Source organism: Bufo gargarizans, chromosome 2 (assembly GCF_014858855.1).
Source record: "Bufo gargarizans isolate SCDJY-AF-19 chromosome 2, ASM1485885v1, whole genome shotgun sequence".
NCBI lineage: Eukaryota > Metazoa > Chordata > Amphibia > Anura > Bufonidae > Bufo > Bufo gargarizans.
The window spans coordinates 176813984-176839856 of NC_058081.1; the positions used below are offsets into that span (position 1 = coordinate 176813984).

General features: G+C 42.2%; 1 protein-coding gene across 2 annotated transcripts in view; it reads right to left on the reverse strand.

The window, feature by feature from the left end:
* LRRC49 (leucine rich repeat containing 49) overlaps nt 1-25873 on the reverse strand; it is a 166368-nt gene that overhangs the window by 44746 nt on the left and 95749 nt on the right. For both annotated transcript variants that reach the window (XM_044283298.1, XM_044283297.1), the window contains 2 exons: nt 22763-22846; nt 7897-8066 (listed from right to left, as the gene is read on the reverse strand). In XM_044283298.1, the coding sequence (XP_044139233.1) occupies nt 7897-8066; nt 22763-22846 (254 nt within the window). The remainder of the gene's footprint in view (nt 1-7896; nt 8067-22762; nt 22847-25873) is intronic.

Consider the following 25873-nt stretch of genomic DNA (forward strand, 5'->3'; position numbering starts at 1 on the left):
TATGTAGGGCTGATATGACTAGGCACATCTACATTTTTTCCAGTTCTTCAACCTTAAAGGGGTATTCCCATACTGGATATGTATGGCATATTCACAGGATATGCCATAAATGTCACACCTCTGCATCATACACCTTTGTGGAGAATGGTGGTACGCAACCATTCTCGTGAGCTGGCCTGCATCTAGTTTTAAACTTGGTAGAGGTGGGCAAGACTATGCTGGATGTGAGCTCTGTAGTTCATCGGGTAATAGGCGAAACGCTTGTTCATCGGGTAGTAGGATTGTTAGTGGAGTCACCTTTATCATCTGCCGGCAGCAGATCGTGGTGTCTAAACAGAACTCTGCTGCCAGCGCACAGTGATCTATATAGGGATGAGCAATGGCATTAGCTATAGCTCTTCCCCATACTGTGGAGGAGATTGCTCCAAGTAAATGCGGCTTTCTTCTCCACTTACGAGCAGGCAATTGTCAGAAAGGTATTCTTCTTGGTAGTTAGAGCGAATAGATGATAGCAGCATGTCAATCAGCACTCTCGACTTGCAGCAATGGCATTAGTATGGAGCTAAACGATCATTAATGCGATCATTCCTTCCCATACAGTTTTCTTTTGTCAGCAGCACAGTTCTTGTTTACACAGGGCAATGTGCCATTGACAATGGTTTCAAAAGATGTGATCACAGTTTGTCAGGTGATCAGCAGCATGTCTAGACAGGGCAATGATCAGGAACAAGTCTTGGAATGGAGTTCATGAGGAGACATAAAGTATAGGGAGGACAGACTGTAGTAATGCCTTGCTCTGGTAAAGGAAACTGCATACAAGTGCTGCTGCTCCCCATCCTTCCCTGTGTATTTCATGTCTCCTCATGAACTCCATTCCCACAGAGATTCAGCTGAAGATCTTATCAGCTGAATTCAGAAAGTAACTTGTCCCCCTGTGCGATTACGACAGGTTTTGTGTGTAATAATAGGATGGCGGCGATTTTATCTCTCCTAATGATTGCTCCCCAGACAAAATGAGCCATTATAACTAAATTAAATCAGGTATAAAAAATAACCCCACAAATAACACTAAAAGAGAAAATGAAAAGAACAGCAATGCATAAGTAGGATTAGCATTAGATACACTGTGGACCGGGTGTTCCTGAATTCTCCAAGATGCTGGAGGGGACAAACCACTTTCTAGACATGTGGTGCTCCTGCATAGGGGTAACCCTAATACACTGCGCTTCTCGATGATAGAAACAATTAAACATTCTATCAGTGGAGGCGACATTGATAGTATCTTAAAACAAAAAGAATCGAAATGGATCTATGTTGAACACCATGTCACCATCAGGACTTAATGAGAACATCGATTTCTCATGCTTTTTATAGCTGGCCATTACATTACTTTATCAATGAGACAGTGGACATCTGATCATGGTTCTACATGTTGGTAGGGGGTTACTGTGGCCACCCCCAACACCTGATTTTCCACTCTCTCTAACCCTTTTTTCCCCCACATCTACCTGGTATAGTAACAAGATGCAAAACATCGATGTATCTAGTCAGACATGGGCTTAGTATCTAATACCCCTCCCCTCCATTTACCATCTGCCCTTACCTTCTTCCTTTTATCTATCATAAATATGTCATCACCTGTATAGGTTCCTAATATAGGGGACACAATATATTAAAGTGTCATTATACCTAACCATACCAGTGCTCCCAATATCTACCCTCCTTTGATGTTGTCTGATATGTGTTGGTCCGTTGTGACCTAACATAGATCCGATCATGTGATCAGGGCCGGCAAAGGCACGCCAGGCCATGACGCGGTGGGATCATGTGACCGAAGGGGCGAGGCATCGTCATGTGACGAGTGATGTATCAATGGGACGCGTATTACGTCACTAGGCCACGCCTCTCCCGGCTTATCACACATGCGCGATGTCTGGCGCTACACGGCTCGGCAAAAGGCCCTCCCCTTCCTAGATTAGGCGGGGTATTTAAATTGTAGAATGAACCGTCACCTGCGACCTCATTTTCAATCCAGTGAGGCACTGGCGCAGGTGGGTTCAAAGTAGCAGGGGCTACTTTGACTATCGGACACTAAGGTTGGTAGTAATTTTATTGTGACTGTGATCTCTTCCCTTACAGACTATCGGCGATGCGGCCGGACTATTGTAGTAACCATACTTATCAGTTACTCCATAAGATCACCTTGATCATCTATTCTGGGGCACGCAAGTACCATTGGCATATCCATTTGGTGCAGTATCTTCTATGCACCACATTTCCCTGAAGCCTATGGGAATCTCTTTCACCAATACTTTTGTTGAGGGGCTGGTTATGGTCCATGTGTTGGACTAGTTAGAATGGTTTAGCACAATAATTGTCTGCTGGAAATGACAAATCCATCACTGTCATTAGTGATTGTCTGCTGTTGATAACAAATCTATCATTGTCATTTAGTGGGACAGTTGATTTTTATCTATGTTTGATGCCTACTGGGACACTGTATTAGGTGTCCCCTGATGAGCCCAGGTTATTGTTGTAAGCGAAACGCGTTGGAATTTAGGGACCTAAAGCATGGTGTTGCCAACTGCAACAAGCTTAGGCACCTATATCATTGTATCATAAACTGGCGAACAGTGTACTTGGCATCTAGTTGTCGATAGTTATACTTTCTATTGCATAAATGATATTATGTACTCAGCAGTTACTTGATATCTATAAAGATAACCATGTGTACTGAGCATCATTATTTTTTTGTATTCAGAAGAACGACATCGTGTACTCAGCATTTATTTAGTATTGTGTACTCAGCATTTAATTAATATCCACTATAACAACTACGTGTACTGAGCATTTATTATTATTTTTGTACCTAGAATAGGCCACAATACATCAATATTGGGCATCCTATATGGCTCTGCCTGTGTCACCTATCCTTAGGGCCATTCTAGGGCATATAGGATGTTCCTAAATACGGGATTGCCCCTACCGGGGCGGCCATATCGTTCTTTAGGCAGGGGCCATCAAGAAAAGGGTCAGCATTAGGGACAGGTCCCAAATCGAATGCTATAACCCTGCCCAGAGAACGGTCCCCTCCAGCATCTTTGAGAATTCAGGAACACCCGGTCCACAGTGTATCTAATGCTAATCCTACTTATGCATTGCCGTTCTTTTCTTTTTCTCTTTTTGTGTTATTTGTGGGGTTATTTTTTATACCCGATTTAATAAAGGCTACTTTTTATAATAGGTGGTACTCTGTGATTAAATGATATATACATACCGCCCATAAATACTCTGACGGGTTATTGTCTTAGCTGTGAATTCTCCATTATAACTAAAGAAAGGTATTTGGTAATATACTTATAATAAATTAATATTTAAAGGGGTTGTCCGGGTTCAGAGCTGAACCCGGACATACCCTTATTTTCACACAGGCAGCCCCCCTGAAGCTAGCATCGGAGCATCTGATTCTCCGATGCGCTCCCTTGCCCTGCGCTAAATCGTATTGTTTTCAATAACACACTGCTGGGCGGAAACTTCCGCCCGGCAGTGTGTTCGGTGACGTCACCGACTCTGATGGGCGGGCTTTAGCGCTGCCCTAGCCGTTTTACTGGCTAGGGCAGCGCTAAATCCTGCCCATCAGTGCCGGTGACATCACCGGGGTTCCTGGCAGCCTCATAGAGAGCCCCGGTACGTCACCGGATCTCCAAAAAATAGGAATGCTCCGATGCTCAGGTCAGGGGGGCTGCCTGGGTGAAAATGGAGGGATGTCCGGGTTCAGCTCTGAACCCGGACAACCCCTTTAAGTATTTTCACTGTCCTAGTTCCTGTAGTTCCCAGTCCGCCCCTGGGCCATTTCCTTTTTTTTTTTATCCACAGAGCGCATTTTGGGTTGTAAATACATCTGCTGCATTTCATCTTCTGAATTCCTTGCTTCGTACCATTAGGCTTTTTAATGGTTCTTTCACTACTTCATTATGCATGTGAATAGAAATTACACTTCAGTAACATACTATCAGTTTCTAAGCCTCATGCGTTGTTTAGATTACAGCATCCTCCATATTGGTGAGTGGAACCATAGGCTGAGTCCACATAAACTGATAAGGCAAAAAAATAAATAAAAAAAATACAGAGGTCTATGCAGAGTGTATATATTTTACACTCATCTCTTTTTGACCCCTTTTTGAATATTGCAATGTGTCAGTACAGTAGAACAGATTCGGTCATCACAGAATGCTGTTGAATTTCTGTGCATTTCCCCAACAAAACAGCTTGCGTTTTCTTTTTGGTGCAGATTTGGTGCAGTTTTGCGGCAGGTCTCACCCTTGCATTGAAATAGGTTAAATCCACACAAAAGAACAGCACAAAGAATAGACATGCTGCAGAATTCATAATCTGTACAGAGGTAGGAAATTTCTCTGCCTAAAAAATTGTATCAGCATATTTTGTGTTAATAATTTGGGCAACATATCTCTACTCTTGTTTTAAGGGGTTATGCAATACTATAAACAGCCCCCCCTATTGCTGGGCCCCTCATAGTAAATATACTTACCGCGCTCCCTGCGCCGCTCCTGGTCCCCGTACCTCCGCTGCTGCTTCTCCCCGTGCGCGGATGAAAACACCTGGTGAGGTGACGCTTAGGAGGCTCGTCCCCGTCTGCCATTGGCTGCCCCCCCCCCCCGAACACTGGATGTTTTCCACTGTGCACAGGGAGAAGCAGCAGCGGAGCGGGGTAAGTATATTCCCTGTGAGGGGCCTGGCATATGGGGGGCAGTTTATAGTACTGGATAACCCCTTTAACCACCAGCCCTAAAAAGGCAGGTATCTATCTCCATTAAAGTGAAGAAACATGTTTATGATTATATATTTTAAAAATGAAAGTATTTTATGATATTTAACACCTTAAGGACCTTGCCACTTTTCACCTTAAGGACCAGGCCGTTTTTTTTAAAACATGACGTGTCACGGCCATGGTTATGGTCGTGACTCCTTGAACCGCATGCAGTTGCCTGCGGTCTTGTTCTTGTTGTCAATCACAGGTGAGGGCTGAAGTATGTTGCCTCACCTGTGGTTGCCGCTGGCAACATTATGTATTGGCAGTATAGCAGCCTGAGCTGTGGCTAGGCAGCTTGCTGTCAAGTGCATGTGGTTGCACCTGCAACGTGTGTTTATATGTGTGCACTTTCCGTTCTGGTGTGCACAGGGTTTATTGTGTGTGTATTCCCCTTTTAGTTGCTGTTTTCCCTTTGTCAGGTGTAGGAAGGGTTAACTCCCTTCTTTGTGTGAACACTGGGTGTGTCCATGTGTGGGTGTGGCTACATGGGCTATTTAGCCTCAGTTTAGAGCAGAGCTCTGAGGGGTACTTCAGCCATTGTAAGCTGGAGTCATCCTCCTGGTTATATACCATCTGCCAGTGGGGGCCAACCTTGTGGTCATACTGTCACAGCTGAGGATGGGGATACTCCTCAGCCGTGCGATGCCAGAAGATGTTAATGGATACTCGAACAGCACAGAACAACCCTCAGGGTGGCCCTGGACTAGGAGCTGGGTAGACAACCTGTTCCTCCTGGACGCGGAGAAACAGGAGTCTAAAGTGGCCAAGCTACATAGAAAAGGGAGACATGAACAACTTATGGTAATGGCAGGTTTATGTTACATGATGTTATGAAGATGTTTGTTTGGTCTTTATTCTGTGCAGCTTATGGTCCTGGGTTCCTGTGTGATGTGTGGTGTGTGCTGTGTCCGTTTGGGTTGTTGTAGACATCAGCACTTGTACATGGGTTCCAGGCTTTGTTTCTGTGGCAGGTAGGTGTTGTATTTGTTACATTTACCTGCCATTGCCATAAGTTGTTCATGTCTCCCTTTTCTATGTAGCTTGGCCACTTTAGACTCCTGTTTCTCCGCGTCCAGGAGGAACAGGTTGTCTACCCAGCTCCTAGTCCAGGGCCACCCTGAGGGCTAGCAGGGACTATTAGGTTCCGGTGTATGAGCCCTCCTACCATCAGGGTTGGCTCATACGGTTAGGAGTCAGGGTCAGATTAGGGACGCAATAGGAGGTGACCTGCTCCCTAATTCTGTTGTTCTGGCCGAGTACTCATTAACATCTTCTGGCATCGCATGGCTGAGGGTTTTCCCCATCCTCAGCCGTGACATTATGTGGTGATAACTTCAGAACGCTTTTACTTATCCAAGCCATTCTAAGATTGTTTTCTCGCGACACATTGTACTTCATGATAGTGAAAAATGTTAGTCCAAATAATTCACCTTTATTTATTAAAATTTTTAATTTCCAAAACCCACTTTAAGGACCACTTCAATTCTAGAGTCACTTTGTGGGGCTTACATAGTGGAAAACGCCAATAAATTACCCCACTGTAGAAACTACACCCCTCGAGTTATTCAAAACTGATTTTACAAACTTTTTTAACCCTTTAGGTGTTCCACAAGAATTAAAGGAAAAGGAGGTAACATTTAAAAATTTTACTTTTTGGGCAGATTCTCCATTTTAATTAATTTTTTCCTGTAACACATCAAGGGTTAACAGCCAAATAAAACTCAATATTTATTACCCTGATTCTGCGGTTTACAGAAACACCCCATATGTGGTCGTAAACTGCTGTATGGGAACACTGCAGAGCGCACAACTTTTGAAAGAAAAACAATTATGTTTTTATGTCTTCGTTTTCAGGGCTTAGTTAGGGTCTCATGTTTTGTGGGATAAGATGACGGTTCGATTGGTACTATTTTGGGGTACATACTATTTTTTGATCGTTTGGTATTACACTTTTTGTGATGTATGGTTGCAAAATATATATATATATTTTTTATTTTTTTAACGGTGTTCACCAGACTGGTTAGCTCATGTGATATTTTTATAGAGCAGGGATGCAGTGATACCTAATATGTTTTTTTTTTTAAATATATTTTGGTTTTAAACAATAAAAGTATTTTTGAAACAAAAAAATTATGTTTCTATGTCTGCATTTTCTGAAAGTCATATCTTTTTAATTTTTTGGCCGATTGTCTTATCTAGGGACTCATTTTTTGCGGGATGAGATGACGTTTGATTGGTATTATTTTTGGGTACATATGACTTTTTGATCCCTTGGCATTACACGGGGACCCGATGGGGATGTACAAGCTGCCGCAAACCCCCTGTATGCCGCGGTCAGCGTGACCACAGCATACAAGGGGTTAATCCGCCGGCATCAGTGTTTTCACCGATGCTGGCAGATACAGCGGCAGCGCGTGTGGGGCAGCCGGTTAACCCTAGGACGAGAATGCTCGTCCTAAGGCGTTAAGTACCGGCCAGTTTGGACGAACATTCTCGTTCTAGGTTGGCAACCTGTTAAGATTAATTTCATTTAGTTCGAAAACATAAAGATAAATATGGATACATGATACACAGTACCTTGACAGTACATGACAGGACATCAAAGAGGTTGTCAAGTTTACAATATTGATGACCCATCTTCAGTCCAATACCTGGTCCGACACCCAGCACTCCCGCTGTTTGAGGAGGCTGCAGTGCCCTGGTGTGCCACTGCCTCCTCACAAGATTACCAAGCACAGCGCCGTCCACTAGATTGCGGCTGTGTATGGTATTGCAGCTAAGCCCCATTCATTTATGGGCTGACTGCTGTCTAGGACATGTGAGCGATAAATGTGATGTCACTGGCCTAGAAAGTGCTGTAGCCTCTTCACATAGTTGATTGGCGGGTTTCCGAGAGTCGGGCCACCACTGATCACATATTGATGAGCAATCCTGATGATAGGCCATCAATATAAAAATCTCACACAACCGTTTAATGGTATTTTATTTTCTGATGATTATTTAGTGTTCACATACTTTGCACCGTTGCACACAATACATTCACTGAGATTTACATTTTATATTACCTCTTGTCTTCATTGAATTCATAAGGAGTAGATCCATTCAAATGGCATGGTTTATGAGAAGGGCTTGCAGAACCTCCACCTTCCTGGTCTGAATTTGTGCCAGGTAAGACTCGGTTTTGCTGAATATCCCACTGTCGTGCAGCATTGTGAATTGCAATTCTTTTTTTCTCCTGAAACAACAATAATAATTAAAACTGTATGCTCCAATTTAACCAATTAATGACTGCCTCTTTTGACCCTCAAGGGGTTCTTTGGGAATTAAGTATTAATTACCTAGTAGTTCCAGTTGACTGGTAGGGCGCCAGGAGAAGGAACCCCCTGATAGCTCATTGATGACCTATCCTAAGGGCTCATGCACATGAGTGTAATGGCTCATTGCCCGTGCTATGGTCTCCAAACAGTGGTCCGCGATGCATAGCCAGTGGCTGTGTACACTCTGTTTGCGGATGCAGACCCATTGACTTGAATGGGTCAGTGATCCACAACATACGGCCAAAGACAAAGCATGTTCTATCTTTTTGTTTGGGCTTCCGATCCGTGCCTCTGCTCCGCAAAAGATAGGTGAAGTCCTATCTTAGGTCGTATCTTTCAGATTGTGGACCAATTCAAGTCTATGGGTCTGCATCCTTACCACAGAGTGCACGTGGGCAGTGCCCATACATTTTTCAGCCATTTCTTTAAGCTATTTAAGAGCTTGTTTTTTGCAAGACAAGTTTTTTTTTTGTGTAGGTATTTTTTTTGGGGGGGGGGGGGGGGATGAGAAAAACAGAAATTCCACAATTTTCATTTCTATTTCATTTTTATGGTGTTCACTGGTCAGTACAATTACGACAATACCAAATATAGGGGGTCATTTATTAAGATAGGCATTTTAGTTTCTTATGTTTTACTACTTCTGCACAATAAACACACTATTAAAAAATAAATAAATAAATGTTTTTGTGTAGCCATATTCTGAGAGTTATGACTTTTTTTAATTTCCCATCTATGTGAGAGCTTATTTTTTGTGGGATGAGTTGACATTTCACTGGTACCAATTTGGGGAAGATGTGACTATTTGATTGCCTTCTATTTCATTTTTACTGTGTTCACCATGAGGGTGAAATAACCTGATAATTTTATAGTTCAGGTTGTTATGGACAACTTTGTCTTAATATTTAAAAAAATTTCAGTCCTACTATCGGACTTGAACACTAAGAAACTAGATCACATTTATAATATACTGAAATACTTCTGTATTGCAGTGTATTATTCCTGTCATCATTATACTGACAGACAGCCTATTAGGTCCTTGTGATCCCGTTGCCGTGGGCTAATGGCTCCTACCAAACAGTCTACCACATATCAAATATAAATAATCTTTATTGTTAGACACCATAACACATTATATATATATATATATATATATATATATGTATGTATATATCACACACACATTAAAACATGGGATAAATAAATAATAAATAAAGTCTCCAATACATGCATAAAAGTAATAGTAACACCAGAAGGAGGAAAGTCCCACCCCAACTTATGTTTCGCCTTAGCTTCTTCTAGTCCTATATGGTATGTAATCAATAGACCCTCATTTTTTATATTGGTGTTGTGGGGCTGATGGCATTACAGCTTTCTCCCTCTGTCTAGCCACTTAGATGCCATAGTGGTTATTGACCTTGGAATCTAAGGGGTTAAACTACTATGATCAGAGTTCTATTTGATCCCTCCAGTCGCAGCAGGAACAGATCTCTGTATTACAGCACCCTCAAGATCCACGACCTTAATTTTCATCATAGGTTTTAATTACATGCAATTACAGTTGTATCTCAAGTTACAATAGGTTCAGTTAATTGGTTCCAGGACGGCCATTGTAGGTTGAAACCATTGTAAGCTGAGTAATCGGTTCCAAAGGCCCAAAATGTCATCCAAGATAAGAGAAAATGAAGATTTAAGAAAAAATAAGCAGATAACTAAGACAGATAAAACAGTCAGGAATATTGTTACTTATAAGTGCTGTAATAGGGAAGGCGCTCCCCACGTCCCCGGAACTAGCATTGCTCTCCTTTGAGCTGGAATGTTTAGAGTTAGCGGACCTCACTATTGCTTTTCATATACTAACAGCAACGAGAGTTGCAATAGCTAAAAGGTGGAAGAGTAGGGACATCCCAACCATACCAGAAATCATTGCTAAAGTCCACTATAATTATGGCATGGAGCTACTGATTGCAAAACAGCTTTGCCGATTATCATGTGTCAGTGCAAGGTGGCGAAAATGGGCGTCTTATATATCCAAACACTATCCATCTTTGCCAGATCTACAAGTGTAGAAGATACATACCTCAATTTTACTGCTTGATTTTAAATGTGGCGCAGTGTTTATTATTGTTTGTTTGTTGGTCGTTCTCTTACGGCCTTGTTTTTTTTTGTTTTTTTTCTTTAATATAAATGAAAACTTTACATCCAGTGTCTTTTATCCTGCAATGTGATGAGCAAATTATACTGTACTGTACGGTAATTTGACATTGTGGAAGATGATGTATGCTATGATTTTCTAATAAAAAATTTGTGAAATAAAACAGTCAGGAATAGCTGCTAACTAGTAACTAATCCAGCTACTTTACCAGAGACGTGGCCTTGTCTGGTTGGATCTGAATCTGGGGCATTGTACGTTGAGTCTAGTTTCAATGTTGAAAATATTGTGGCCTGAAGCCATTGTATCTTGAGGGATCACTGTACAAAAGTATTCAAATCCAGGTGCTGGTTTGAAAACTGTAGAATAATTTTCATGGGACAACCCTTTTAACCTTAAATTTTTGGGAGAAATATCAGGGGAATGGGACAGCATTCTAAGAAAAGATGCTTCAGAATTGCTATATAATGTGGCATATATTTACTAAGCAGGTATGTTAGGAGAACTGACAGGTCATGCCATTTACTCATCACTTGTCATCATATAGGTTATAGAGAAGGAGACAACCTTCAGGATGACTGACATACTATAAGCAGCAGTCCTATAAGAGCTAATATGACTAGGGCCTCATGCACAATAACAAATGTAGGTCTGCAAAAAATGTGTAAAAATCTTTAATACACAAAAGGATTTTTTCGCACTTAATCTGTAGAAATAGAACCTGCAGTGGGACTCTGTGGTTGGGCACCCAGGTCCCTGAAAAAAAAACAGATGGCCCCACTGACTTGTATGGGTCAGTGTGCCATCCGTTTAAAAAACGGATGAATAGATTTGTATACATGAGCCCTAAAAAATCCAGCCCATCATTCCCCATACCACAAACTGAAGCCTCTAAGTGAATGATACTGGAGCAGAGTCAAGTTTTCATTTTGGGTTGGAGGTATGCTGTTGAAGAATTTAGAGCATAAATAGTTTTTTTTGGGTCATTTTCTTTATTTAGTATTCAGTGCCAGGAATTAATTTATCAGTTTGGCGTTAAGTATGCAGGGTTCACAATCACAATGCAAGGGCATGTTTGTCAGTGCTGGCTTGGAACAACACGGGCTCATTAGAAAATACCAGAATCCAAACACAACAGGGATTGGAAATCAGAATTTTTTTTTTTTTAACATTTGAAACATGGAGGAGTTGTTTAATTGACAGTCCCTAGGATTTCCGAGCCAGTGGCAATGACACGGGGAAACCAGGTGAACCCAATGGGATGGCTCCACCCATGTGCACCGAAAACCTTTTATGCATAAAATAAAAAAGAAACATTTCTTAGGATTAGTGCTAAGGCACACAGCTGAAGCCGTCTTTGCGGTCCGCAAATTGTGGATTCGCAAAACACAGGTACAGACCGCGTGTGTTCCGTATTTTGCAGATTGAAGACATACAAATGCATGTGCTTTCCGCATCTTTTGTGGCCCCATTGAAGTGAATGGGTCCGCATCCAACCCACAAAAAATGTGGATCAGATGTGGACCTAAAATACGTTCTTGTGCATGAGCCCTTAAGGTACTTTCACATTAGCGTTTTTCTTTTCCGGCATAGAGTTCCGTCACAGGGGCTCAATACCGGAAACAAACGGATCAGTTTTATCCCCATGCATTCTGAATGGAGAGTAATCCGTTCAGGATGCATCAGGATGTCTTCAGTTCAGTCATTTTGACTGATCAGGCAAAATATAAAACCGTAGCATGCTACGGTTTTATCTCCGGCCAAAAAAACTGAAGACATGCCGGATTTTTCCCCATAGGAATGTATTAGTGCCGGATCCGGCATGACAAGCGGAGAGACGGATCCGTTCTTGCAATGCATTTGTGAGACGGATCCGAATCCGGATCAGTCTCACAAATCCTTTCAGTCACATCCAGATCGGTGGATCCGGCGGGCAGTTCCGACGACGGAGCTGCCCGCCGGATCACACTGCCGCAAGTGTGAAAGTAGCCTAAGAGGATCAGATTTTGACAAGCAAGGTATGTTTATGTTTCGGGGAACACATGGCGGTATGCTTACTTTGAATTTGATTTTGAAGGTGTCAGACTCCCTTTAATATTGACTCAGACAGAAGCAAAGGATAACCATGAAAGAAACCTCAAATAAGCGGCATATTCTTTTTACCGCTTTTGCTTCTTTTCCTTTTATATTATAACCAAGTCCTCCTCCTCCGCACAATAATGAGGAGCGAGTGGAAAGTAAAATGAAAAGCATGCTATGTCTCAAGGTGTCTGGGAGTTATTTATATCCGTATTAACAGGGTATTAAAATGCGGTGTCTTTGCTGGTGTCTCGCTGGCAAATGACAGGAGTTTGGAACGTAACAGATTTCAAATTAGAACTGTCGTACAGTAGGGGAGGCTAAGGTCTGCCAACTGGCTATGGTTGAGCACACCTTACTGGACAGAAAATAGCAATTAAATAAATTAAATGTATTCATTTGAAAGAGTAGAAGAGTCCGAAGTAAGAATATGAAGTCCACACAATGTGCCATTCACAGCTCCTGGAGGATTATGTGATCAAGATATATGGGAACGACTTGAATTGCTTGAACGTTCTAAGACAATGAACTGAAGCATCAGGTCTGCAAAGGCTGCTCTTTTTTCATTAATTTAGTGGGAAAGCTAACCTAATTTGGGCCAAAATTAGAGTCTCCTTTCTTACCTACAGTATACAGTAACATATCATTTGCAATTAAAGTAGGAGGCTATATGTTAGCTTATATGTTGTGCTATTCCTTTATTATTCCTGCTAGTTAGGAATGAATTACTAGCAGTTTGCAATAAAGGTCCAGATGGATATTACCAGTTGGGGTTGTGTTCCTGCACAGCGTGACACTATCCAATCAGTGCTGTCAGTGTCAGACTGTGAAGGGACACCCCCCCGCCTGGTGACACCCATCTGGCACTGCAAACCATTAGAAATCCATTCCATAAAGGACTGACCCAACATAAAATCATAAGAATAGATGCTCCAGATTTGTTATTACATGGGGAATGTAGGTAGTTACTAAAACAGACGTGTCAGGAGTGACAAGTTCAGTTTAACCCCTTCCCCTGCATGCATTTTGGACGTTAGTGAACATGCAATATTTTTTTCCATTTTTTGATTGTTGCCTATAACGGTTGTTTTTTTCAGTTAATGTAGCCATTAGAGAGAAGTGAATTTCATATATTGAAATTCGTTCACGCTTCGTTTGGTGGTAAAAGGTGGTAATGGAATCCATAACGCAATTCTATGACGGAATGCCTTTAGAGGAATTCCGTCATAATAGAAGTCTATGGGCTGCAAAACGGATCCGTCCAGTTTCCGTTATGCAGGGAAGGCCTCTAAAGGCATTCCGTTATAGAATTGCATTATGGTCCGTGGTAACGGAATTCATAACGCAATTCACCTTTTACCACCAAACGAAGTGTGAACGAATTTAAAAATATAAAAATTCGCTCATCTCTAGTAGCCATAACAAGGGCTTATTTTTTGCTGGACAAGTTGTAGTTTTTAATGCCCGCATTTTGGGGTACATATAACTTACTGATTAACTTTTATTAACTCTTTCTTTGGGGGAGATAGGGGAAAAAAACTGCAATACTTGGTTTCAGACATAAATGACATGATAACTTTATTCTCTTGGTCGGTACAATTACACCGTTACCAAATACATACGTATTTTTTAATTTTTACTACTTTTGCAATAAAAAAAGTTTTTGCATCACGGCATTCCAAGACCTAAAACTTTTCTTTTTTTCGATTTCTGTGGATCTGTGTAATGGCTTGATTTTTACAAGACAACTTGCAGTTTTCATTTGTATCATCTTGGGGTACATACTACTTTTTATTCATTTTTTTTCTTTTTTTTGTGAATAAGCAAAAAAACTGCAATTCTGTCTTTTTTTTTTTTTACGGCATTCACCATACAGGATTAGTTACATGATAATTGTATAGTGCGGGTCATTATGGATGCGGCTATAACAAATATGCAGAGGGGATTTTATTTTTGCTATATTTTTTTTATTGAAAAGCTTTTTTTCAAAGAAAAAAAGTGTATTTTTAACTTTTACATTTTTTTCATTTAATAAAGCTTTTTACAAGGGGACTTTTAGTATGCAATCTTTTGATCACTTCTAGAATTCTCTGTATTGCTTATGCATTTCAAAGAATTACACTGTCAGTGCTATACTGACAGTCCTTTAATAGACTGCACCTAAGAGGTGCAGCCTGCTAGGATACACTACAGGCAGTGTTGGGGGCTTCATTAGATTACAGCCTGCCATGTACAGAAAATGGCACTCCACAATCTCATTCTAGTTTTTTTAGCACCAGGATACAGTGGTCACATTTGACCAAGGCATTTGAGGGGTTAAATTACTTGAATTGACATGGTCAATCTCAGATATTAGCCCCAGGTGTCATGAGGCAGGGGTGCTGCAGTATGCCACGGCCTCAGGAGGAGAGCATTTTATGTGGGGGCATTATTCTAGAGGGGGACAGCATTATATGTGGGGGCATTATTCTAGAGGGGTAGAGCATTATATATAGGGACATTATTCTACTGAAGGAGAGCATTACATATTGGGGCATTATACTAGAGGGGGAGAGCATTATATGTTGGGGAATTATACTAGAGGAGGAGAGCATTATATGTGGGGGCATTATTCTAGAGGGGGAGAGCATTATTCTAGAGGGGGAGAGCATTATATGTTGGGGAATTATACTAGAGGAGGAGAGCATTATATGTGGGGGCATTATTCTATAGGGGGAGAGCATTATATGTGGGGGCATTATTCTACTGAAAGAGAGCATTATATGGGGGGCATTATACTAGATAGGGAGAACAGTATATGTGGGGCATTATTCTAGAGGGTAAAGCATTATATGTGGGGGCATTATACTACAGGAGGAGAGCATTATATGTGGGGGAATTATACTAGAGGGGAGAGCATTATATATGGTGGTATTATTCTATAAAAGAAGAGCATTATATGTGGGACCATTACACTAGAGAGGGCAAACATTATATGTGGTGGCATTTTTCTAGAAGGTGAGAGCATTATATGTGGGGGCATTATACTAAAGGGGGAGAGTACTGTATATGGGGGAATTATTCTTCAGGGGGAAGTATTATATGTGGAGGCATTATACTAGAGGGTGAAAGCATTATATATGGGGTCATTATTCTTGAAGGGGAGAGCATTAAAAGTGGGGGCATTATTTTAGAGGGGGAGCATTATATGTGGGGCGTTATTATAAAGGGAGAGATCATTATATGTGGGGGCATTATACTACGGGGAGTGCATTATATAAATGGGGACACTATATGGGGCATTATTAATATTGGAGGTACTGTGGGGGCATTATTATTGGGAACAAATGGAGGGCATTACTATTGTTGGAGTTGCTATAGGGGGTTCTGCAGGGGGCACTATTACAGTTGAGAGAAGTCTGAACTATTGGGGAGACTATCTGTGTGGCACTATCATCTCTGCAGTATAGTATTTGTGGGCATTGGAGAGCATAGTATTGGGGATATCAGCAGGATGACTGTGTTGGGGCACCATACAGTATACATTAATGTCTCCTTATTGCCCCCATACAGTATAATTTCTCCTTGTTGCCGCCATACCAGATATAGTAATGTCTCCTGGTGGCCCCAATGCTATGGGGGCAACAAGGAGATATTACTGTATAACTGTATGGGGCAACAAGGAGACATTATAATGTATGGGGGCAACAAGGAGACATTATACTGTATGAGGGCCCCCAAACAGTAAAATGTCTCCTTGTGGCTCACTGCTCCATAGAGTATAACCACTTCTTGTGGTCCCAAGTGCTTTTTTACTTCAAAATAAGTATTTATCGCGATATATATAGTTATCGCGATAAATTTCCTTATATTGTTATCGTTGGAATATTTTTGATATCGCCTAACCCTACTTTATACCTGTGGAGATTCACTCCAGTGCTTTGTGAACATGAGCACAGCAAGCAGAAGAAACAGAGGAAGAAGAAACTAACCAAACTGATAGAATGTGAGTGCACAGAGGAAAAAGCCTGGTCATGCCCCATTAGTAACCAGCATGAAGGCACTGTCTCAATATGAGTACATCCTATCTACTTATAGTCACATCATTAACCACAAAGCACATTCAGCCACCATTAAAACATGCTCTATCCTAAACACCCACATTTTCCTGTTTAAATCTGAAATGTGTTCAAGCAGAACAGGAATTTTATGTCAACGAGGGCACTGTATCACAACATTTAGATTCTACAAGTGAATTATGAGCTTAAAGGTCACTTAATTATGTAAAAAATTCTGCCTACGACACATTTTAGAACAGGGAGGCCAAACAGCCAATCTTTCCAACAATTTCCTTGAGACTCTTGGATTAGCAAAAATCCCTAAAGCTCTTGTTATAAGTAACCCTAACCATGGAAATACTTTAGTATCCCATATAATATATGTTTCCTATATCAAACCCGCATATCATCACGATTGGTACTGATGATGAGGGTGACTGCTGTATTACTGCTGCAGACAGTGGTGTTTTAGTAAAATCTTCGATATCTAGCAGCATTATATATCGCCAGGCAGAGGTCGCGCTACGTTTTATCCAGAACAGTAAAAATACTCCTCTTACCTTTTTTTAATAGTATCTCTTTATTAAGTTTCAAAGAGTACAAACTCCAAATAAAACTATTAAAACAGACAAGTACATCAGCAAATGGACTTCGGTGAGCTCCACTAAAGTAGAGACCGTGTCACAGCACAGGGTAAAATTCACAGTAGACATCTCTCTAAGGAGATGGTAGCAAAGCCCTAGGTACTAGATATAAAGTGCATCAACAAGACACAGTCATTCATACACACATTCAAACATCCCCCCCCCCCCACCCGGGACTAGACCAAAGAAGCCTACACAATCAAGGTACCGCTGTTTGAGTGTTGATCCAAGGATCCCAGATTTTCAAGAATCGGTGCTCATAGACAAGCTTGTATAATTCTAAATCAGAGTTGACTAATTGTATCTATTGTTGTTTGGTGGGAGTCTTGGGGGTCTTCCAATTTGGAAGGATGGTTTTCCTTGCATAGTACAGAAGTAACCTGTATAATCGTCTACCATATTTAGTGGGGATAACCTCATTAACTAGTCCCAAAAGACTTGTTATTGGCGTGCAAGCATCTGGAAAACCAATTTTAGTATTTATATAGGCATGCACCTCCACCCAGAAGCTCTGTATAACTGGGCACTGCCACACCATATGAATGAAGCAGCCACTCTCGTGCCCGCATCTTGTACATTGGGGACTGGGCAGTTTATGCATCATAAAGGTGTTCTCCGGGAATTAAGAAAATGAAAATACTTAAATATTACTTTATTATAAATATATTCTCAAATACCTTTCATTATGGCTCATTTTGTCTGGGGAGCAATCATCAGGGGAAACAAAATGGCTGCTGTCCCATTAGTTCACACAAAACCTGTCCTGATCACACAGGAGGACAAGTTAATTCACAATACTGAGGTAAAGAGCTGCCTCATCCTCCTCTCCTATTAATGTCACATACAATGTGGACACCGGCTTAGCTAATTTAACTCATATCACCACCGCCTCTTTAAGGTTACACTCCAATCTCAGAGGGCCTCCACCAAATAGAGCAAAGCAGGCATGCCTGAGCTGGAAGTTTCTATACAGACAGTGTTGAAGTAGATTAAATTCCTGTTTCAGACTATTAAAAGACCTGAATAAGCCCTTGTCATAAAGTTGTGTAATATATTGCAAGCCTTTCTGGGGCCAAAACTCAAAGTCTGCTAGAGATAACAGTCCAGGCAAATCATTATTACTCCATAACGCCAAACATGGCGACCACCTCTCCCCACCATCCTTAATCGTATGTATCGTCACCCACTTAGCCCACATCGCCACCGTAGCAGCCATAGTAGGCGTAAAATAGCGTGCTGCATAAGCTTCCTTCCTATACACTAGGTTCGTGAGGGCCCCCTAGGAACCCACTAAAGCAGCTTCCAACACCACTGCTAAATTGCTTGCATGGGGTCTAATCCACCATGCCACATAGCTCAGCTGTACTGCCACATAATAGATAAAGAGATTAGTCAGTGCTAGACCTCCCTGTATATACGGCGCCTGAAGGGTATGTCTCGCTATTCTTGGACAGAGTTTGCGCCACAGAAAGGGAGTAAACATCCTATCTATGAGTATCAAGTGTAGTTTCGGTAGCACTCGCGGTGCCACCCTATAAAGATATAACAACTTAGGTAGGAGGACCATCTTTATAACATTGACATGGCCTATCAAAGTCAGTGGCAAATTCTCCCATGCCTCGATCTTCCTAGTAATATATTCCATTGTGGGAGCTACATTAAGCTGATAGAATTTTGCAGGCTCCCTATGAATAACAATTCCCAAATATTTAAACTGTTCTACAACCTGGAGTTTAGACTGTGATGACATATGAATAGGATCAAAATCATCAAACCAAGACTCAATTTAACCCAGTTCACTCACAGACCAGAGAAATTACCAAACCAAGACTTAATAGCCAGCTCAATCTCAGAGTCTGTGATCTGTGTCTCCAAGATTCCCCCCTCATCTATCACAAGCGTGGGAAGTGCAATCCCAGCGAAAAAGTGGGATATATTTGCTGAGGTACAAGTGGTTTTAGAAGCATATACAGCCAGGTCTATAAATATTGGGACATTGACACAATTCTAAGAATTTTGGCTCTATACACCACCACAATGGATTTGAAATGAAACGAACAAGATGTGCTTTAAAGGGAACCTGTCACCGGGATTTTGTGCATAGAGCTGGGGGCATGGGTTGCTAGATGGCCGCTAGAACATCTGCAATACCCAGTCCCCATAGCTCTCTGTGCTTTTATTGAGTTAAAAAACTGTTTTGATCAATATGCAAATGAACCTCATATGTGTCCTGTATCCGGAGATGAGTCCAGCGGAAAGGAGCCCAGCACCGCCCCGCGTCCTCCGAATCTCCTCCTTGCTGGCTGACGTCACAGAGCTGGAGCGCAGTGTCGGCATAATGTTCATTCCCTGTGCTGGCATCAGCACAGGGAACGAACTACGCATGCGCTAGCTCGCGCATCGCGAGATTTCGGCGCTCCAGCTTTGTGACGTCAGCCAGCAAGGAGGAGATTCGGAGGACGCGGGGCGGTGCTGGGCTCCTTTCCGCTGGACTCCATTTTGACCATCCCTCTAGTTTTCCTAAATCCTTTTCAATTTGGTGTATCCCTCCAGGAACATCAACCCTGTTACAAATATGTGTGTCTTCAGCAAAAAGACACACCTTACCATCGAGGCCTTCTGCAATTTCGCTGATAAAGATATTAAACAATATGGGTCCCAGAACAGATCCCTGAGGTACCCCACTGGTAACAATACCATGGTCTGAATATACTCCATTGACTACAACCCTCTGTTGTCTGTCCCTCAGCCACTCCCTAATCCATTCAACAATATGGGGAGTATAAGCTCAAAGACTGCAATTTATTGATAAGCCTTCTATGTGGGACAGTATCAAAAGCCTTACTAAAGTCCAGATAAGCGATGTCTACTGCACCTCCGCCATCTTTTATTTTAGTCACCCAATCAAAAAAATCAATAAGATTTGTTTGGCATGATCTCCCTGAAGTAAACCCATGCTGTTCTTCATCTTTCAATCCGTGGGAGTAACAGGGCGCCGAAAGGCGCGCTCGGTCTCCCATCAGCCGCAGACCTGCTGCTTAGCTTCGGGAGCGATGATCTGTGTTTGGCCTCGTTCCCAGTACAGCTTTGCTAGCTGGGAGGCTCCCTGCTCCTAGGTCTGCCTTGAGCACCGAGCTGATCACTCGGTGATCGATTTGTCTGTCTGTCGGTCATGTGACGCTGGCCACGTCACATGACCCTCACTCCCCACAATAAATACAGGCGGCCTGCTGGCTACAGGTTGCCTGTGATTTTCGTCTCTAGGGCTGTGTGTACTATTATAATTGCTTCCTACTTGACCTCTGGTATTGACCTTGTTTGTTTCCTGACCTCGCTTTGCCCGCTCCCTTGGTACCTACGCTATCTCTCGGATTTGACCTCGGCTCGTTTCAGATTTCGTCTCCTGCCTCATCCCTTGTATTGACATGACCTCCTGCACCGACCTCGGCTAGTTGACCCGCCATTGCCTTTCCCATCACTGGGTACTGTTGTCTTATCTACCCCCCTGTCTATCCGTTTGCCTTAGTCTTGTGTACCGCCTTCTGCCTTTCTCTGTTCGCTCTGCTCTACACTTACATAGGTCAGGGACCGTTGCCCAGTTGCTCCCCGTCACCTAGGGCGGGTGGTGCAAGTAGGCAGGGGCAGGGTTGAGGGTGGCAGTTTAGGGGGTGCACTTCCTCTCTATCTTCCTTACCAGTGACAATGGGATTTTAGATGTTCCCCAATCCTCTCCTTAAGTATGGTTTTAATTAATTTCCCCACTATTGATGTCAGGCTTACTGGCCTATAGTTGCCCGATTCCTCCCTACTACCTTTCTTGTGAATGGGCACAACATTTGGTAATTTCCAATCTTCTGGGACGACTCCTGCTACCAGTGATTGGGTAAATACATCTGTTAATTGTTTTGCAAGTTCACTGCTGAGCACTTTTAATAGCTTTGGGTGTATCCCATCAGGCCCCTGTGACTTATTTGTATTAATTTTAGACCGCTGACTTAGAACCTCTTCCTCTGTAAAGACACATGCATCAAAAGATTTATTAGTCTTCCTTCCTAACTGAGGTCCTTTTCCTTCATTTTCCTTTGTAAAAACTGAACAGAAGTATTTATTGAGGCAGTCAGCTAGTTCTTTATCTTCTTCCATATACCTTCCTTCTTTTGTTTTTAATTTAGTAATTCCTTGTTTTAATTTCCTTTTTTTATTTATGTATCTGAAGAATGTTGTATCGCCTTTTTTCACTGACAGCTAATTTCTCTTCTGCCTGAAGCTCTTATAACTTGTTTGGCCTCTCTCTGCCTAATCTTATAAATTTGCCTGTGTCCGTTCAGAGCCTCGGTCACAAATTCTGTCAAAAAGACAGGACAAAAGGTCATGGCATGCATTGTCCAGTAAAAAGATCCCAAAAAGAACTCGAAAGGGAATTTGTATTATATTTTTGCTGGACTTTGCAGGATGGAAAAATGTGGTACAATAAGCTTTCCCAACTATCATATGTGCATTTCATGGAATTTGTATTAACAAAATTCTTCAAAGAGCTGTGCTTACAGTCACCATTTTTGACTATAAAATATACAAGTATTATAAATGTATTACTGTATCATACCTGTGCCTAGCCTTACACATAAAGAAAGTCCATTTGAAAACGGATCAGAAAAGGTTTAAAATTAAGTTTCTCTACTGCAGCACTACAGGGGGCAAGGGCAATATAACCATTGGGGGGACTACAGGGGGCAGTATAACCACTGGGGCATTACAGAAGGGCATTGCAACTACTGGCGCACTACAAGGGGCATTACAATTACTGGTAAACCCAGGGGGTATTATAACCACTGGGGAACTACAGGGGGCATTAAAAGTACTGGGGCATTATAAACACATTTCTAAAGGTAGTCACAAAAATCTCCATGGAAAACCCTTTAGTAAGATCAAGGCAAGTAAAAACAGTGGCTTTCATAGCCCAAACAAAAAAAAAAAAAAAAGGGGTTGTCTGGGTTCAGAGCTGAACCCGGACATATCCCCATCTTCACCCCTTTGGCCCCCCGATATGAGCTTCGGAGCATTTCATGCGCCGATGCTCTCCCTTGCCCTGCACTACATTGTGCAGGGCAAGGGCTTTTTAGTTTACAATGGCACACTGCTAGGCGGAGGATGGGCAGGCTTTAGCGCTGCTCTAGCCGTTTTAAATGGTAGGACAGCGCTAAAGCCCACCCATTAGTGCTGGTGACGTCACCGGGCTCACTGCTAGGTGGAAGCCCGGTGTAGATCTTCCAATACAAGTTGAGAAAGCTACTTCTGCATATGTCAAATGTATCCATAGGCCTCCAATTCACACAATAGAGGACAAAATTCTGTCCTTCTGCTGCAGTAAAAAAAAAAAAGTATACAATTATTTTTTACATATGGAGCCTACAGACCACATTATTTTTTACATATGGAGCCTACAGACCACAGATGCCACTTTATCTCAAACCAATGACATCTGTTGGAGGCATACATCTGGAAATCCTTCTACGTATACCTCAGCAGGACACTATGTCTGCCACTTCCCTGCAGAGAAAGGCAAAATGGCAGGAGCAGAGAAAACTGAGGTGCAACTAGAGACAAGTATATCTCGATAACGGTTTATGGATGAGCTGAGACTGCTGAAACCTTATAAGTGAAATGTTCAATTTGCCTTGAAATTCTTGCCTGACAGATATTACCTTTAACAGTGCTTGCTTATGGCTTTCACGCTTCCTCTCTTCCTCTTTTCTTGCCAGAACAGATGCGGTACGTCTTTCTTCTTCCTAGAAAGATTAACAACACAACGTAAAAGATGAACAACCAATACTTCTAAGTCTCAACAATACTCAAGGGAACCTGTGAGGCTGTTCATCTGTCTTCACTGAAGGTAGCAGGCAGTAGCATCCAGGTGGCTGTTTGCTGCCTGGTTTTTCTGCAATTAGTGTGTATATTGGGGCTAAATTCACAGTTAACTTGTTGCAGCAGCCTATCAATGTTGTGAATGATCCCATCATTCATGATATGACGGATTCTCCTTGGTCTCTGACCGCTGATTGACAGACTTCTGACCATGCACAGTAATAGGGAGAAAACAGTCAATAAGTGGAGAAGGGGGGGTCCAGCATCTCATAAATACATTGGACTCTTGCTCCACAGCACTATTACGGAGGTGCAACTAGTAAATTCTAAGTTTAGCTGCGGATGATTGACGGCTTTCTTCCTATCATGTGTATAGGAAGACCATCAGACGGGGAAGAGGGTCAGGGGATCATGAATATGACTCTCCGGAACGTGCTGTGCATTAAACAGCTTCAGCGCTCGGCTTCTGCTAGAGCTGCTCAAAAGTGATTTTGACAAAAGCACTGGACCCAGCATCATAATCAGGGTCTCACCTTATGCTGCCCTCAGGTAAGGCAGCATAGAGTCCTTTTAAAAAGGGACTGTTAATTCTTGATTGATAATGACCGTGCAGTTTTGTGGGGACTGAAATTTCAGTATAAAAAAAAAACAAAAAGCCTCTGTTGCTATTAACTTGTTACTATAATGAAAATATAATTACTCATGTATTATTATTGCCTCCTTCTGCTCTTTTCTGTGGGTAGCCCCTCGCTTGCTGCTTTGCCACTTCCTGTCCCTGTCAATCGAAGCAGCGAGGGAGGGGCTGACCACACAAAGGAGTGGCGTTTGGGTGCAATAAGAGCAAAAGTAATGCCCTCATTGCAATAAGGGTCTCATTTGCATATTAAAGGGGTTGTCCGGGTTCAGAGCTGAACCCGGACATACCGTTATTTTCACCCCGGCAGCATCCCTGAGCCTAGCATCGGAGCATCTCATGCTCCGATGCGCTCCTGTGCCCTGCGCTAAAACTTCCGCCCGGCAGTGTGTTCGGTGACGTCACCGGCTCTGAGGGGCGGGCTTTAGCTCTGCCCTAGCCATTTTACTAGTTCACCGGAACTCCTAAAAATGCCTTTGCCCTGCGCAATTTAGCGCAGGGCAAAGGAGAGCATCGGAGCATGAACTGCTCCGATGCTCATGTCAGGGGGGCTGCCGGGGTGAAAATGGAGGGATGTCCGGGTTCAGCTCTGAACCCGGACAACCCCTTTAAGAAAATCAGGAATAGAGACTTAAATCTACAAAAGAAAATCTGAGTTTTAATTAGGTGAACCACAGTGTCTATGCAAACAGTTGGATAGGGAGGTCGCTGGTGACAGATTCCCTTTAATCTTTTATTATTATTATTTATTTTAAAGCGGCATTTATTCCATGGCACTGTACATCCAGACGGGGTTACACAAATATAAAAATACAAGAAACTACAAACACACTGATACAGAGGGATAGAGGACCCTGCCCACAAGAGCTTACAATCTATTTTCCATGAAAAGTGGAGACAATCAAAAAGACTGCTGTTTCAGTCCTCACAGGGGTTGTCACATAGTTTCTTAGAGACTAATCTGCTCATTTATTCAAATGTATGATGGTACGGTATATCTAGGCAGGAGTCTGTGAAAGCCAACAACATGTCATGGATACAATATTGATTGAGACCTCGTATTTCCACTGCAAAATTTTTACATGGACCCAATATATTGAAATGGACTTGTCCAGATGGGACAACTCCTTTAAAGGCTATGGATACCTTTAATTCAATAGTTTTCATTAAACTGCATCTATTATGTAATAAAAATCATATTTGTAATTGGCTGCAATTAAAAATCCTCAACAGTTTGTATTCTGCAGCCTGCACGTCTTCCCAAATATTGCAGGCTGCTCAATCCAAATCAGAGCGAAATCCAACCGACAAGCTGTTCAATGTATATCTCTGCTCTCCTGAATGGCCTTTTAGGCTGACATCTTTTTGATTTAAAGGGAACCTGTCACCGGGATTTTGTGCATAGAGCTGAGGACATGGGTTGCTAGATGGCCGCTAGCACATCTGCAATACCCAGTCCCCATAGCTCTGTGTGCTTTTATTGTGTAAAAAAAACTATTTTATACATATGCAAATTAAACTGAGATGAGTCCTGTCCCTGACTCATCTCAGGGACAGGACTCATCTCAGGTTCATTTGCATATGTATCAAATCATCAAAACAGTTTTTTAACTCAATAAAAGCACAGAGAGCTATGGGGACTGGGTATTGCAGATGTTCTAGCGGCCATCTAGCAACCCATGTCCCCAGCTCTATGCACAAAATCCCGGTGACAGGTTCCCTTTAAGTTTATTTTACTTGGTCGTAAAGGAGTCTGCCACCAGTGAACTCCCTATGTAACCAAGTGTAGTGTCAAATCGTTTTTCCTGATTAGAATGCTGACCTCGGTTTGTAAATCCTGAGTTCCCCTGCAAGAACATTCCTTTTGTTTTCTTCAAATCTGGCTGTAGTGCAAGGAGGGCATTGCTGTTGCACTCAAGCCCCGCTCCTATTCTCTTGCCAGCCCCTCCTTTGGACAGCTGACTGACAGAGACATAGTCTTGCATGGATCTGTCAATCGGCGGTCCAAGGGACAGGCTGGCAAGAGCGAGGAACAACGGTGACACCCTCTTGCACCAAAGCCTCATTTGCATATTGCTAAGATACAACAGAACTTCTTTGTAGCGGAACCGCGCATTTACTAATCGGGGACAGCCTTGTAATCAGGTAAGGAAAACAGATTTGACGTTGCCCTTGGATTATATAGGGATGTCAGTGGTGAAAGACTCCATTTAAACGATAGTTCAAGAGAGATGAGAGCTAGAATGTGAGCCTTCAAACAGATTCTACTCTGAACGGGACTGAGCAGCATGCAATGTATGAGAATACATGCATGCTG